Raw genomic sequence first — 14,444 nt, 5'->3', positions numbered from 1 at the left:
ATTATTTTCTTGCCCCCAACAAGTCAGCAAGAAGATGCCAGGCTGGTGTGGAGAGTCCTTTGGTGGAGAAGAGAGCAGAGGGTGAGGAGGAGGCCGGCTCTGAGGCGTGGGCCAGGATGCGCTGACGGAGCCGCAGGCTCTGGGGACCGTCAGCGGAGCGCTGGGTGCTGTCCTCAATCAGGCTCCAAAGAACAGGCCAGCGCCTGCCCCTGCCCAAGTCCCTACTGAGAGCCGATGCCCAGAGCCACTGGTGGAGCTGGGTGCAGGAAGCACGGCGCAGGGTGGGAACTCCGAGAGCCTCCCACCGCGCTGACTACACATGCGGCCACGTGTGGACATGGGGTGCGACCGCCACGCAGTAGGCACAAGGAGATGGACTGCCACAGGTATGATCGTGTGGAGCAGTTAACGACCAAAGGGCTCCTCCTGGGAGTCCACGAGAGTGGGCGTGAGAATCGGAGAGCTAAGCCCATTCCCCACACAGATGCTTCCTGCGAGACTCCCAAGAGCCCGAGGCCTAGACTCGGTGAGCAACACACGAGGAACACACGGCCCCACGCGGCCAGCCGATCGGAAAGCAAAAAAGTCCGCCGGGGTGAGTGGGGGGGTGGGGACTGCTTTTCGGGGGGACGGGGACTAGCCTGTCTGACTTGTGTTTTGGGGGGCGGGTGTGCACCAGCTGTGATTGAAGCACGGCGGGAGAGGGGAGAAGACAGGATGGTGGTAGGTGGTTAGATGGGGTGAGGTGTTCTGAGGACCACTGAGGAGTTGAACATGGAGAGGCATGGCGGATGAAGGGACGCACAGATGCCACCACCTGTGTGGGGACAGAGACCGGGCGGCAGCGAGGGCTCGCCCCTTCCCAGGTTACCCCATCTTCTCTGTGGTTTAACCTTGACCTGCACCTGCTCTTCCCAACCCGACTTCAATGCAAGCTCTGTGTGCTGGCATGGAAACCGAACCTGGCCTGAAAACGCATTTCAGTGAGAACTGCTCGCCAGTGGCCGAGAGTGAGCTTATAAATAAACAGTCGGAAAGATGACCTGGACAGAGCGGGAAGGGGCCCAATAAACAACCCTGATGGGGACACATCAAATCCAAGGCAAAGCAGCTCTTACTGCCCTCAAGACAAATGGCCCAGCATGGCTGCCGGTCCCCGCGGACAAGGCATCTATAACCATGACAGCGGGCGGCAGCCCCAAGGCCTCTCACAGTGACAGGTGAGAGGAACTTGTCCGTGTCCTGTGTGCCACTCACTGCTTTCCTGACAAGTGGGAAGGGCCTTGGGGCCACGAGCAGGCTGCTGCCTCTCCTCCTCGCTCATCTTCAGGTATCCGATCAGAATGGGTAGCTGGGAGAGCATCTGGAGAGAAGAGGAGACCAACGGTGGGTGTCCGGCAGCAGCCTCCGCCCAAGGCCAGTCTGGGAGAAGATGGGGAAAGGTGAGCGGCCTGGCGGGACCACCAGGGCAGGCCACCTCCTGAGCCTCCCCACGCCGCCGATAAGCCCGGGAGTGAAAGGGCAGCGGAGGCCTGCTGTGTGGGTATGAGCTGCTTTTCCCCTCGTCTGGGCCTGGCGGGAGCTACCGCTTCACCGGCCAATTAGGAGCGTTCTCACACCTCATGCATAAACAAGAAGCTGCTCGCTGGGCTTGGCCCTCCGAATCCCAGCTGGCCCAAAGCCAGGTCTCCTGGGAGTGGAGGGATGAGACCGATGGGCAGACAGCACCGCACAGCCACCTCCGCACCGTGACCCAGGCCCCGTGGCCCACGGGCCAGCAGGATGGAGGCTGTGGGCAGGACTACTGACAGCCTCCTCGGGTCTCATGCACTGATTCTTATGGGCTACTCCTGGGAAGGTTGGATTGAAATATGGCAGAGTCACCACCACGCCTCCATGGCTGCCTTTACCACAGCCTAGAGTCAAGCAAACACATCTGGAAGGAAGACCATAGGGATCCTCCATCCACTGCGCCCGCCTCAGGGAGGCTGGGAGGGAAGAGGCCAGAGCTGCCCCTTCTCCTGTGTGAGGAGTGGGCAGAGAAGGTGGGAGAAGAGCAAAACCCAGAGAGAGGCAGGATCCCGGACAGAGGCACCGCTGACCTCCGCAGCGACCCAGGACACATGCAGAGTCACGGGCTGTCCATGCTGCAAATAAGGGTCAGTCATTGCCACCCGCTCCTCAGGACCCCGGAACCCAGTCGGTGACACCCCAACATATTTCTAATCCCATTTGGCCATGACGCGAACCTTCCTAAACTTCGTGTCGCCTTCTACCTTTCATTCACACAACCTCCAGCCACTTCTCTGCCTCTACTCCTGACCTTAGTGCCTCAAGCAATTCCGCCCCTTCCCTCTTCCCTAATCCACTCTGGGTGTGTGTATAGCGTGTAGTGGACCAAACTGAGGCTTGAACTCAGGGCCAGGGTGCCATCCCTGACCTTTTTCCAGCTCAAGGCTGGTGCTCTACCACTTGGGCCACAGCTCCACTTCTGACTCTTTGGCAGTTCGTTGGAGATAAAGCCTCACGGACTCTTCTGCCAGTCGCTTGTGGCCTCTCACACAGACACTACATTGGCACCCAACACCTGCCTTTTCCTAGTGCCCTTCTGCTGTGGACAGTGGTCTCCCTACGTGGGTCCCTCCGGGAGACCCCAGCCAGCAGCCCTGCCCATGCTGGCAGGCCTGGGCAGCTGTGTACGTGGTCTCCCCCCGCACTCAGCAGATTTATCCCACTAATGAGCTGCTTCTTAAAGCCCCAACAAAGCCCTTTCCATCCAGCAGGCAGGTTCAGCCACACAGTCTTATAGAAAATAAATCCAGCACATTAAATCCAGATTTTAGCACATTAGGAGACCCGTGGGGAGGGGGCCTGAATTTACCAAATACCAGGCGGTTGCTGGCTTTTAATTAAAAGATAATAACGATGAGCTCCTGTAATTTCTGGTCTCTCCCTAAGAAAGGCTGGCTGGTTTCCCATGTCAGATGCTACCATGGAAAAAAAAAAAATCCAAGTTGTTTCTGTCAAGACCAAGGCCAGTTCTGAGTGGCTGTAGATAAGAGACGGTCCTTCCCACGGCTTGTTCCTCCACCACCCTGCAACACCACCTTCTTACTCAGCTGAGTGCCACCGTCAAAGTGTTGGTGAGAATTCATGCCTAGCCTACATCTGGTCCCTTCCATCTAGATGCTGACCAAGACCTGAGTGTGTGTGTGTGTGTGTGTGTGTACCAGTCCTGGGCTTGAACTTAGGGGCTTGGAGCTTTTAATGTTCAAGGCTAGCACTCTACCAGTTGTGTCACAGCTCTTCTTCCAGCTTTCTTGGTAGTTAACTGGAGAGAAGAGTCTCACAGACTTTTCTGCCCAGGCTAGCTTCAAATCGTGATCCTCAGAGCTCAGCTTCCTGAGGAGTTAGGATGACAGCATGAGCCACCAGCGCCTGGCAGTAGTGTTATTTTTAATGCCTTAAGCAATCTACAAAGGATTCCACAATGGCTTTACCAATTTACATTCCCACTAACAGATTCTCCACGTCCTGGACAATGCTTGTTATCCGTCTTCTTTATTACAGCCATGTTAAGTACAGTGAAGGGGTCTCCTTGTGGTTTGGTTTGTGTTTCCTGAAGATTAGTGATGGTAAACACCGTTCCTATATGCTCCTATATTCATATTCCTTGGAGAAATCTTCATTCCAGGTTTATGGAAATTAGATTTAATCAGATTGTGGGGGGGGTTGCCATGAAATTATACGAGATCGTCATATATTCTGGACAGCAAGCCTTCACTAGCATTTGGTTTTGGAATATTTTCTCCCACTCCACAGGTTCCTTTTTGCTTTGTGGATCACTTCTTCCCTGTGCAGAGGCTGTTTAGTGTGATGGAATGTACTTCTTCTAGCATGCTTCTAGTTTCATATCCAAAAAAGTCGCTGGCAAGACCAATGTCAAGAGCTGTTCCTCTGTGTTTTCTTCTGTAGTTGTATTGCCTTCAGTTTACATTTTCAACTGACGTTTGAGTGTGGGATGAAACATGGGTCTCCCTGCCTTCTTTCACGTGTCTTGCTTTTGGTGTTGCTTTGTTTTGTCTTTGCTTTTGTGATGCTGAGGCTTGAAGTTGGGTCTCTGTGCATGTACTTGTCTAGCCTGCACAATTACAAACCTGAGCAATTACGTTTTCCAGTCTATGAACATAGTATACCTTTCCACTCTTCTGTCGTTCAGGATTAAAGAACATTGCTGTGGATAACTCGCCGCGGTGGCCCTCTCGGTGGAAACTGTTCATTCAGAGCAAACTGAAGACTTACTCAGAAACGAAGAGCCCAGTCCTGCCACGAGAAGACCTGACTTGTGGGAAAAACAGATGCCGGAATGGTTGGAACACACCATGTGGTAAGCGCTCCATGAAATCTGCCCAAGGTCCAAGACTGGCCCAGAGGAGGACAAAGACTTGCGCTGGGTCTCGGAGGATGAGATGCACAGGTGGGCAGGAGGCAAAGGGTTCAGAAAACCATGCTCAAGAAGATGCAGCGAATCTTATAGCTGACGCCCAGCTACATGGCATGGGAGGAAAGAGCAGGCTGGAAAGAGGGCCGGAAGGTTCTGGAAGGCCTCATACACAGACGAATCATGCACAGGTGATTTCGGAGGTCACAGTCCTCTTCGAAATGCTGACAAATATTCACAATTTTGCATGCAGTGCACGAAGCTTACCATCTACCCACGATGCTCTATCGATGACCTCACAGGTGTGAAACACGGCCTGGCTTTCCCTCTCCCTTTGCCAGACAGAGCAGATGGACGGTTCAGACCCTGAGCTCAGGGGCTTGCCTTCTCAGTCCCTAGATGCATCCCTCACTTTCCCAAGTCCAAGCTGCCCGGCCCTTCCTTGGTGAGCCCACGTGGTGATCTCTCCTCAGAGGCATGGAGGGGTCTCTTGCAGACTTGAAGGCTGCCATGGGAGAACACCTCTTATTTTGATGGCACCAGGGTTTGAACCCGGGGCCTCATGTTTGCTAGGCAAGCGCTCTACCATTTGAGCCACATGGCCCAGCACTGTTACCTTTTTACTCATTTTTCAAATACGATTTGGAGGTTTTGTCCAGGGTGGGCCCCATACCTCAGTCCTCCCAATCTCTACCTCCTTAGTAGCTGGGATTATAGACATGAGCCACAATGCCTGGCCTATATGCGCTCAGTTCCCCTGGGAAAGCCCAACCTTGCAAACACTCTGTTCTGATCGCACCCATCCACACTCAGCCCACTGTCGCCCAGTCACTTCTGTGCCTGTGACCACGTCCTAGCCCTAGCACTACTGGAACGCAATTATTTTACATCTGCCTCTGCTGAGTAACCTTGGCCTGTGACAGCCAAGCCAGACAGGGCTGCCAGCTGAGGTCCCCTCCCTGCAGGAGCCCCGGTGCACCGTCCAGGTCACATGCCAAGTGCAGAAATCCACCACCCGGCCCCAGCGGAGGCGTTTTGCTTATGTGTTTGGTGACCCTGTGTGTCTGGGAGTCGCTGACATGGCTTTAAATATTTAACCACTTTAACTACATTGGTAATGATAATAACTTTGCTGATGGCAGCTCGAATTAAGCTCCAGATCAAATACGATGTGTTGAACCTAAAATACTTCTAATTAACTCCCTGGCCGGCTTCCCTGAAGCAGATGGTCATGAGGGGCAGCTGCATGTGCTACGAAGAGCACTGGACTGGGAGTCCATTTGCAAAGAGGAGAAAGGAAGAGGACAGCACGCAGGGTGTGGTTCGGGGTGACCCAGCCCCTCCTCTGCGACCCACCAGTAAGTGTGCGCAGCACAGCCTTGACCATTCGGAACGCTTGGAGCTCAGCCTGCGGGCTGAGGCCGGTCCTGTGGCTTTCCACACCTCATACTCAAAAGCACTTTGGAACAGAAGGACCAAGCTGGGTGACAGGCCCCACCCTGTCCCGGGAAGCCACCTGATCCTAGCACGGAGTTGCCCTGTCTCCCCTAGTGTTCCGTCTTCTGGCCCGGGGAGCCGGCCACCCGCGCCTCCCTGCTCCAGCTGGCTTCAGTCTCAGGCATTTCTGCGGCAGGTGGCTGGTGCTCTCTGCCTTCCCCAAACGAACTCCCCAACGCAGAGGGCCCGGTGAGCGCAGCCTGCTCTGGGCCTCCTCTCCCACTCCTCCTCCGGAAGAGCCCCAGCCCACCCCTGCACACACCAGCCTGGTGTGGGCACAACTCTCCTCTCAGAGTCTGGTGGAAACGCCAGAAATTGAAATGCTTGGGCCCAGAAGGACCTAAAGGGTTGTTTTTTCATTCAGATTTTTGAGTATGTACATTGTCGTAGCTCTGATGGGGGTGGGATTTAAGTCTACACATGAAGTTCGCTTGTGTTCCACGCAGAGCGTATGCACCAAGTCTGCAGGTGATTGTCTGCGATCATTTAATCGCTTCCTGCACCGGGACCGGAGGGGATTTGAAGCTCGAGGCACTGTCCGTGCTCTGTGGGTTGTGGCACTGCAGGTGTGAGCGTCTTCAGATGAAGGACAGCCAGCTTGTACTGCAGTGACTAGCCAATGGAGCTGCCTGACCCTCTCCTCCCGTCTTCCTCCCTCTCTGGGGATAGACAGGTAGATAAACAGAAGGACCGCCAGCTTCCAGGCCTCTGACAAACACACCATGAGCACCCACCCGGCCCATCTCCGCACGAGGGGCAGAGGGGCTGCAGGCATCGCCCAGGCCTCAGGAAGCCAGCAGTAATGGCTGACACAGCACACACGGTTTCATTATTGATGTGGAAACGCACTCTAACTCGAGAAGGAAGAGAAGGGAAATCTGACAGGGATGTTAAGCCTCAAGGAGACGGGGTGGTTGGGTGTGCCGTGCGGCTAGCTGTGGACAGGGGGGGAGTCAGACATGCCCAGGGGAGAGGTCACCGGGAGACAGCGGCACCTTCCAGACAAGCTCTCATTCCCTCATCCTCTCTGTCCCCACACAGCTCTGGACCTTGATCCTCCTGTTTCTGCTTCCTGTTTCTGTACTCGGGCAACAGGCACATGCCACCCTGCCCAGTGTTTTCTGCTGAGAGGAAGTCTCTCAACTTTTCTTTTTTCTTTTGGCCTTGCCTGACCTGGAGCCTCGCTCCTCCCCATCCCAGGCACTTGAATAAAGAGGCTACAGACGTGAGGCGCTGCGCCGACCCTCGCTATGCAGCGGATCCTTTCCTTGTTGTTTAATGTGAATGCAGAGCTTCTAGCTTTTGCTCGCAGTTAATTCCACTTTGCGGGTTTAGACCCACAGTTCTGCCTACTGATCACTCTCCAGATGACAATGCCACACACGGGTTGGCTCCTCCTCCCTGCCAGTCCAGCACGAAGCCACTGGCAACTCTGTCCGCGGGATGGGCGCAGAGACCCGCAGGGACCCTGGGAACGAGCGGACAGATGGATGTGGCAGCCCTGACGCTCCCCGCTGCTCAGGGTTCCGTGCTCTCTGGATCCAGCCTGCCTGCATCCCAGGCCAGTAACAACTTCCACCTCCCCTTCTGTTTCATTTACTTGTTTTGTGTGTGCTGGTCCTGGGTCAGTACTGAACTCAGGGTCTGGCATTATCCCTCACCTTTTCACTGAAGGCTGGCACTCTTCGGCTTGAGCCACAGCTCCACTTCTGGCTTTTTGGTGGTTAACTATAGGTAAGAGTCTCACGGGCTTTCCTACCCAGGCTGGCTTTGAACGGCGATCCTGAGTAGCTAGGACTCCAGGTGTGAGCCGCCACCACGCCCTGCTTCATCTTCCCTTTTAGTGCCATCCGGCTGAGCTTAAGACTCAGTAAAATTAAGACGGGCACATTTCAGATAGACAGTCTACGCCTTTGAAAAGCCGAGAAGCTGAGTCTGACCTCCGCCTCTCCTCACGCTTGCTGCTTCCAATCCCTCTCTCTGCCACGTGCAAGCATCTGCCTGCCTCCATTGCCTCCACTGCTTCTCCATGTCGGATGCCGTACTTCCAGCCCAGCTCCCGTCCCACGGCTCGAGGATGGCCTCAGACTGGCCTTGTGCACCTGGTCTGGGTTGATGGGCTTTGGCTGCTGAGGGCTAAATGCAGCTGTGCAACAGGGGGAGGAAGAAGTCCGCTCAGCACACGCAGGCCTCCGGAGGAGGAGGCAGGGATAGCCTTGCCGTCCTCTCCTCCGGCCCCTGCTCATTATGCGGGAACAGGGCGGGAATCTGTGCGGCAATGCAAACTGGAGCAAATGAATGAAAAATTCAGCATGCACCAGGTTCTGCTATAATCATAATAGTTAATGTTTTATATCGCTGGCCACGCTCAGGTAGTAAGTGCTTCATATATTTTAACTCGTTTCATCTTAGAGTCCTGTGGGGAGGGGCTACCACTCTGCCCGATGACAGCAAGCAAGCACATGCTGTAAGGGGTGCAGTTGCTGGCCCCAGTGCTGCAGCTCACCTCTGTAATCCCAGCTCTGCAGCAGGCAGAGATAGGAAAAAAATCTCACTTCGAGGCCCAGACAGAAAGTTACCAAGACCTACAACTTAACAAGCCAGGTATGGTATGCTCACCTGTAATCACAGGAAAGAGGCAGCAAGAGGAGGAGGACCTGGTCCAAGGTCATTCCTGAGTAAACATGTGAGACCCCAAAACAGGCTGTGGTGTGGCTCAAGTAGTAGAGCGCCTATTTAGCAAGCACAAGGCCAAGTTCAAATGCCAGGGTCACCAAAAGAGAAAGTGGTGAAGCCAGCACTAGAAAGCAGGGCTCAGGCCCTTAACCTGGTGCCTCTTCTGAGACACTGCCTGCACACATAGCAGATGACCCAGCGCTTCCTTCTCCAGCCCAGTGCTGCTCACCATCCCCCAGCGTCTCTCACCATCCTACAGCGCCTCTCACCATCCCCCAGCGCCTCTCACCATGCTCCATGGCCTCTCACCATCCCCCAGCGCCTCTCACCATCCTCCAGCATCTCTCACCATCCCCCCAGCATCCCTCACCATCCCCCAGCATCTCTCACCATCCCCCAGCGTCTCTCACCATGCTCCATGGCCTCTCACCATCCCCCAGCGTCTCTCACCATCCCCCAGCGTCTCTCACCATCCCCCAGCGCCTCTCACCATCCCCCAGCATCTCTCACCATCCCCCAGCGCCTCTCACCATCCCCCAGCGCCTCTCACCATCCCCCAGCGCCTCTCACCATCCCCCAGCATCTCTCACCATCCCCCAGCGCCTCTCACCATCCCCCAGCATCTCTCACCATCCCCCAGCGCCTCTCACCATCCCCCAGCGCCTCTCACCATCCCCCAGCGCCTCTCACCATCCCCCCAGCATCTCTCACCATCCCCCAGCGTCTCTCACCATCCCCCAGCGTCTCTCACCATGCTCCATGGCCTCTCACCATCCCCCAGCATCTCTCACCATCCCCCAGCATCTCTCACCATCCCCCAGCGTCTCTCACCATCCCCCCAGCGCCTCTCACCATCCCCCCAGCATCCCTCACCATCCCCCAGCATCTCTCACCATCCCCCCAGCATCTCTCACCATCCCCCAGCATCTCTCACCATCCCCCCAGCATCTCTCACCATCCCCCAGCGTCTCTCCACCATCCCCCCAGCGCCTCTCACCATCCCCCAGCGCCTCTCACCTTCCCCCAGCATCTCTCACCATCCCCCAGCGTCTCTCACCATCCCCCCAGTGCCTCTCACCATCCCCCAGCATCTCTCACCATCCCCCAGCGCCTCTCACCATCCTCCAGCATCTCTCACCATCCCCCAGCATCTCTCACCATCCCCCAGCGCCTCTCACCATCCTCCAGCGCCTCTCACCATCCTCCAGCGCCTCTCACCATCCCCCAGCACCTCTCACCATCCCCCAGCGCCTCTCACCATCCTCCAGCGCCTCTCACCATGCTCCAGCATCTCTCACCATCCCCCAGCGCCTCTCACCATCCCCCAGCGCCTCTCACCATCCCCCAGCGTCTCTCACCATCCTCCAGCGCCTCTCACCATCCTCCAGCGCCTCTCACCATCCCCCAGCACCTCTCACCATCCTCCAGCATCTCTCACCATCCTCCAGCGTCTCTCACCATCCCCCAGCGCCTCTCACCATGCTCCATGGCCTATCACCATCCCCCAGCGCCTCTCACCATCCCCCAGCACCTCTCACCATCCCCCAGCATCTCTCACCATCCTCCAGCGTCTCTCACCATCCTCCAGCATCTCTCACCATCCCCCAGCGCCTCTCACCATCCCCCAGCATCTCTCACCATCCTCCAGCATCTCTCACCATCCTCCAGCATCTCTCACCATCCCCCAGCGTCTCTCCACCATCCCCGAGGATCTCTCACCATCCCCCAGCGCCTCTCACCATCCCCCAGCACCTCTCACCATCCCCCAGCGCCTCTCACCATCCTCCAGCGTCTCTCACCATCCCCCAGCATCTCTCACCATCCCCCAGCGCCTCTCACCATCCCCCAGCGTCTCTCACCATCCCCCAGCGCCTCTCACCATCCTCCAGCGCCTCTCACCATCCCCCAGCATCTCTCACCATCCCCCCAGCGCCTCTCACCATCCCCCAGCGTCTCTCACCATGCTCCAGCGCCTCTCACCATGCTCCAGCATCTCTCACCATCCCCCAGCGCCTCTCACCATCCCCCAGCGCCTCTCACCATCCCCCAGCGCCTCTCACCATCCTCCAGCATCTCTCACCATCCCCCAGCGCCTCTCACCATCCCCCAGCGTCTCTCACCATCCCCCAGCATCTCTCACCATCCCCCAGCGTCTCTCACCATCCTCCAGCATCTCTCACCATCCCCCAGCATCTCTCACCATCCCCCAGCGCCTCTCACCATGCTCCAGCGTCTCTCACCATCCCCCAGCATCTCTCACCATCCCCCAGCATCTCTCACCATCCCCCAGCGCCTCTCACCATGCTCCAGCGTCTCTCACCATCCCCCAGCGCCTCTCACCATGCTCCAGCGTCTCTCACCATCCCCCAGCGCCTCTCACCATCCCCCAGCATCTCTCACCATCCCCCAGCGCCTCTCACCATCCCCCAGCGCCTCTCACCATCCCCCAGCGCCTCTCACCATCCCCCAGTGCATCTCACCATCCCCCAGCGTCTCTCACCATCCCCCAGCGTCTCTCACCATCCCCCAGCGTCTCTCACCATCCCCCAGCATCTCTCACCATCCTCCAGCATCTCTCACCATCCTCCAGCACCTCTCACCATCCTCCAGCGTCTCTCACCATCCTCCAGCGCCTCTCACCATCCTCCAGCGTCTCTCACCATCCCCCACCGCCTCTCACCATCCTCCAGCATCTCTCACCATCCTCCAGCATCTCTCACCATCCCCCCAGCGCCTCTCACCATCCTCCAGCGCCTCTCACCATCCTCCAGCGTCTCTCACCATCCTCCAGCGCCTCTCACCATCCTCCAGCGTCTCTCACCATCCCCCACCGCCTCTCCACCATCCCCCCAGCGTCTCTCACCATCCCCCCAGCGTCTCTCACCATGCTCCAGCGCCTCTCACCATCCCCCAGCTCCTCTCACCATCCCCCAGCGCCTCTCCACCATCCCCCAGCATCTCTCACCATCCCCCAGCATCTCTCACCATCCCCCAGCGCCTCTCACCATCCCCCAGCGCCTCTCACCATCCTCCAGCGCCTCTCACCATCCTCCAGCATCTCTCACCATCCTCCAGCGCCTCTCACCATCCCCCAGCGCCTCTCACCATCCCCCAGCGCCTCTCACCATCCTCCAGCATCTCTCACCATCCCCCAGCGCCTCTCACCATCCCCCAGCACCTCTCACCATCCCCCAGCGTCTCTCACCATCCTCCAGCGTCTCTCACCATCCTCCAGCATCTCTCACCATCCTCCAGCGTCTCTCACCATGCTCCAGCGCCTCTCACCATCCCCCAGCGCCTCTCCACCATCCCCACAGCATCTCTCACCATCCCCCAGCGTCTCTCACCATCCCCCAGCGTCTCTCACCATCCCCCAGCGTCTCTCACCATCCTCCAGCGTCTCTCACCATCCCCCAGCGCCTCTCACCATCCTCCAGCACCTCTCACCATCCCCCAGCATCTCTCACCATCCCCCAGCGCCTCTCACCATCCCCCAGCGTCTCACCATCCCCCAGCACCTCTCACCATCCCCCAGCGTCTCTCACCATCCTCCAGCGCCTCTCACCATCCCCCAATGTCTCTCACCATCCCCCAGCATCTCTCACCATGCTCCAGCGTCTCTCACCATCCTCCAGCGTCTCTCACCATCCTCCAGCGTCTCTCACCATCCCCCAGCACCTCTCACCATCCTCCAGCATCTCTCACCATCCCCCAGCGTCTCTCACCATCCTCCAGCATCTCTCACCATCCTCCAGCATCTCTCACCATCCTCCAGCGTCTCTCACCATCCTCCAGCATCTCTCACCATCCTCCAGCATCTCTCACCATCCCCCAGCGTCTCTCACCATCCCCCAGCACCTCTCACCATCCTCCAGCGTCTCTCACCATCCTCCAGCATCTCTCACCATCCTCCAGCGTCTCTCACCATCCCCCAGCATCTCTCACCATCCCCCAGCGTCTCTCACCATCCTCCAGCGTCTCTCACCATCCTCCAGCGTCTCTCACCATCCCCCAGCATCTCTCACCATCCCCCAGCGTCTCTCACCATCCTCCAGCGCCTCTCACCATCCTCCAGCGTCTCTCACCATCCCCCCAGCGCCTCTCTCCATCCCCCCCAGCGCCTCTCACCATCCTCCAGCGTCTCTCACCATCCCCCAGCATCTCTCACCATCCCCCAGCGTCTCTCACCATCCTCCAGCGTCTCTCACCATCCTCCAGCGTCTCTCACCATCCCCCAGCATCTCTCACCATCCCCTAGCGTCTCTCACCATCCTCCAGCGCCTCTCACCATCCTCCAGCGTCTCTCACCATCCCCCCAGCGCCTCTCACCATCCCCCCCAGCGCCTCTCACCATCCTCCAGCGTCTCTCACCATCCCCCAGCATCTCTCACCATCCCCCAGCGTCTCTCACCATCCCCCAGCGCCTCTCACCATCCCCCAGCATCTCTCACCATCCCCCAGCGTCTCTCACCATCCCCCAGCATCTCTCACCATCCTCCAGCGCCTCTCACCATCCTCCAGCATCTCTCACCATCCCCCAGCGTCTCTCACCATCCTCCAGCACCTCTCACCATCCCCCAGCGTCTCTCACCATCCTCCAGCATCTCTCACTATTCTCCAGTGTCTCTCACCATCCTCCAGCGCCTTTCACCATCCTCCAGCGCCTCTCACCATCCTCCAGCACCTCTTACCATCCTCCTCCAGCACTGCTCACAATTCTGCAGCGCCTCTCGCAATTCTCTAGCACTGATCACTATTCTCCATCACTGAGCTCTATTCTCCAGCACTGAGCTCTATTCTCCAGCACCGCTCACTATTCTCTAGCACCTCTCATGATTCTCCAGCACCTCTCATGATTCTCCAGCACCTCTCATGATTCTCCAGCGCCTCTCATGATTCTCCAGCACCTCTCATGATTCTCCAGCGCCTCTCATGATTCTCCAGCACCTCTCACTATTCTCCGGCACCTCTCACTGTTCTCTGGCACCTCTCATGATTCTCCAGCGCCTCTCATGATTCTCCAGCACCTCTCATGATTCTCCAGCGCCTCTCATGATTCTCCAGCGCCTCTCATGATTCTCTAGCACCTCTCATGATTCTCTAGCACCTCCCACTATTCTTCAGCACCACTCACGACTCTCCGGCACCGCTCATTATTCTCCTATACATGCCATTGTCTCCTCTTGTCCACCTAGAAAAGTCCTATTCACCCCTCAAAGCCTGCATGAGTGTCCCCTTTCTGTAACGTGTGTCAGGCAGAGGATCTGCAGCTCCTTTCTGGCCCAGCTCTAGGCCGCCCGTCCTCACTGTGTCGTAGCCAGCTTTGTCACTAGCCAAGGATTGGGGAATAGACACCGACGCAGCAGGCAGCTGGCCTGAAAGCGAGGACAAGGGCTGTGGAGGGTGATCCCTGACTTGGCCACGCACTGAGCAGCGCGGCGCGGCGCTGTGTTCAGGCACGGGTCTCGACACGGGCGAGTGGGCGCCAGGCAGCGGCTCATGGCACAGGCAGGGGCTCTGGGGAGAAGGGGAGGGAGGCTAGAGGGGCTGGGTTGGCCATTGGATCGGAGCAGAGCTCTGGGTACTGCCAGGCAGCAGACCGGAATCAGGTAGCAGAGTCTGAGGAGTGTGTGAGGGCTGCACTGGGGGGGGGGAGGGGGGGTGCAAGCCCCACAGGCAGGGTGAGATGACCCGGGTCACACCACAGAAGAACTTGGAACAGAACCTGAGGCTGGCTGAGTGTGGGACACCCGCCATTACTACACAGATAGGAGGTGAGGCTCACCCTGCGGCCTCCCACGCCGGCCTCCACCCTTCCACCCTCCACCCC

At 57.7% G+C, this 14,444-nt stretch overlaps 1 protein-coding gene across 1 annotated transcript; it reads left to right on the top strand.

Moving 5' to 3' along the window:
* Positions 1-8,904: 8,904 nt before the first annotated feature.
* LOC122110226 (proline-rich protein 36-like) lies at positions 8,905-13,404 on the top strand. Its single transcript, XM_042682724.1, has one exon. The coding sequence runs from the start codon at positions 8,905-8,907 to the stop codon at positions 13,402-13,404; it is 4,500 nt and encodes a 1,499-aa protein (XP_042538658.1).
* The last annotated feature ends 1,040 nt before the right edge of the window (positions 13,405-14,444 follow it).

Source organism: Dipodomys spectabilis, unplaced genomic scaffold (assembly GCF_019054845.1).
Source record: "Dipodomys spectabilis isolate Male_0828 unplaced genomic scaffold, ASM1905484v1 ptg000076l, whole genome shotgun sequence".
Classification (NCBI taxonomy): domain Eukaryota; kingdom Metazoa; phylum Chordata; class Mammalia; order Rodentia; family Heteromyidae; genus Dipodomys; species Dipodomys spectabilis.
The sequence above is the reverse complement of the archived record's forward strand: the minus strand, read 5'-3'. Positions and strand labels throughout refer to the sequence as shown.

Bases quoted from the DNA above. Each gene is read 5' to 3' on its own strand.
- LOC122110226 (XM_042682724.1), top strand. From the start codon at position 8,905: ATGCTCCATGGCCTCTCACCATCCCCCAGCGCCTCTCACCATCCTCCA.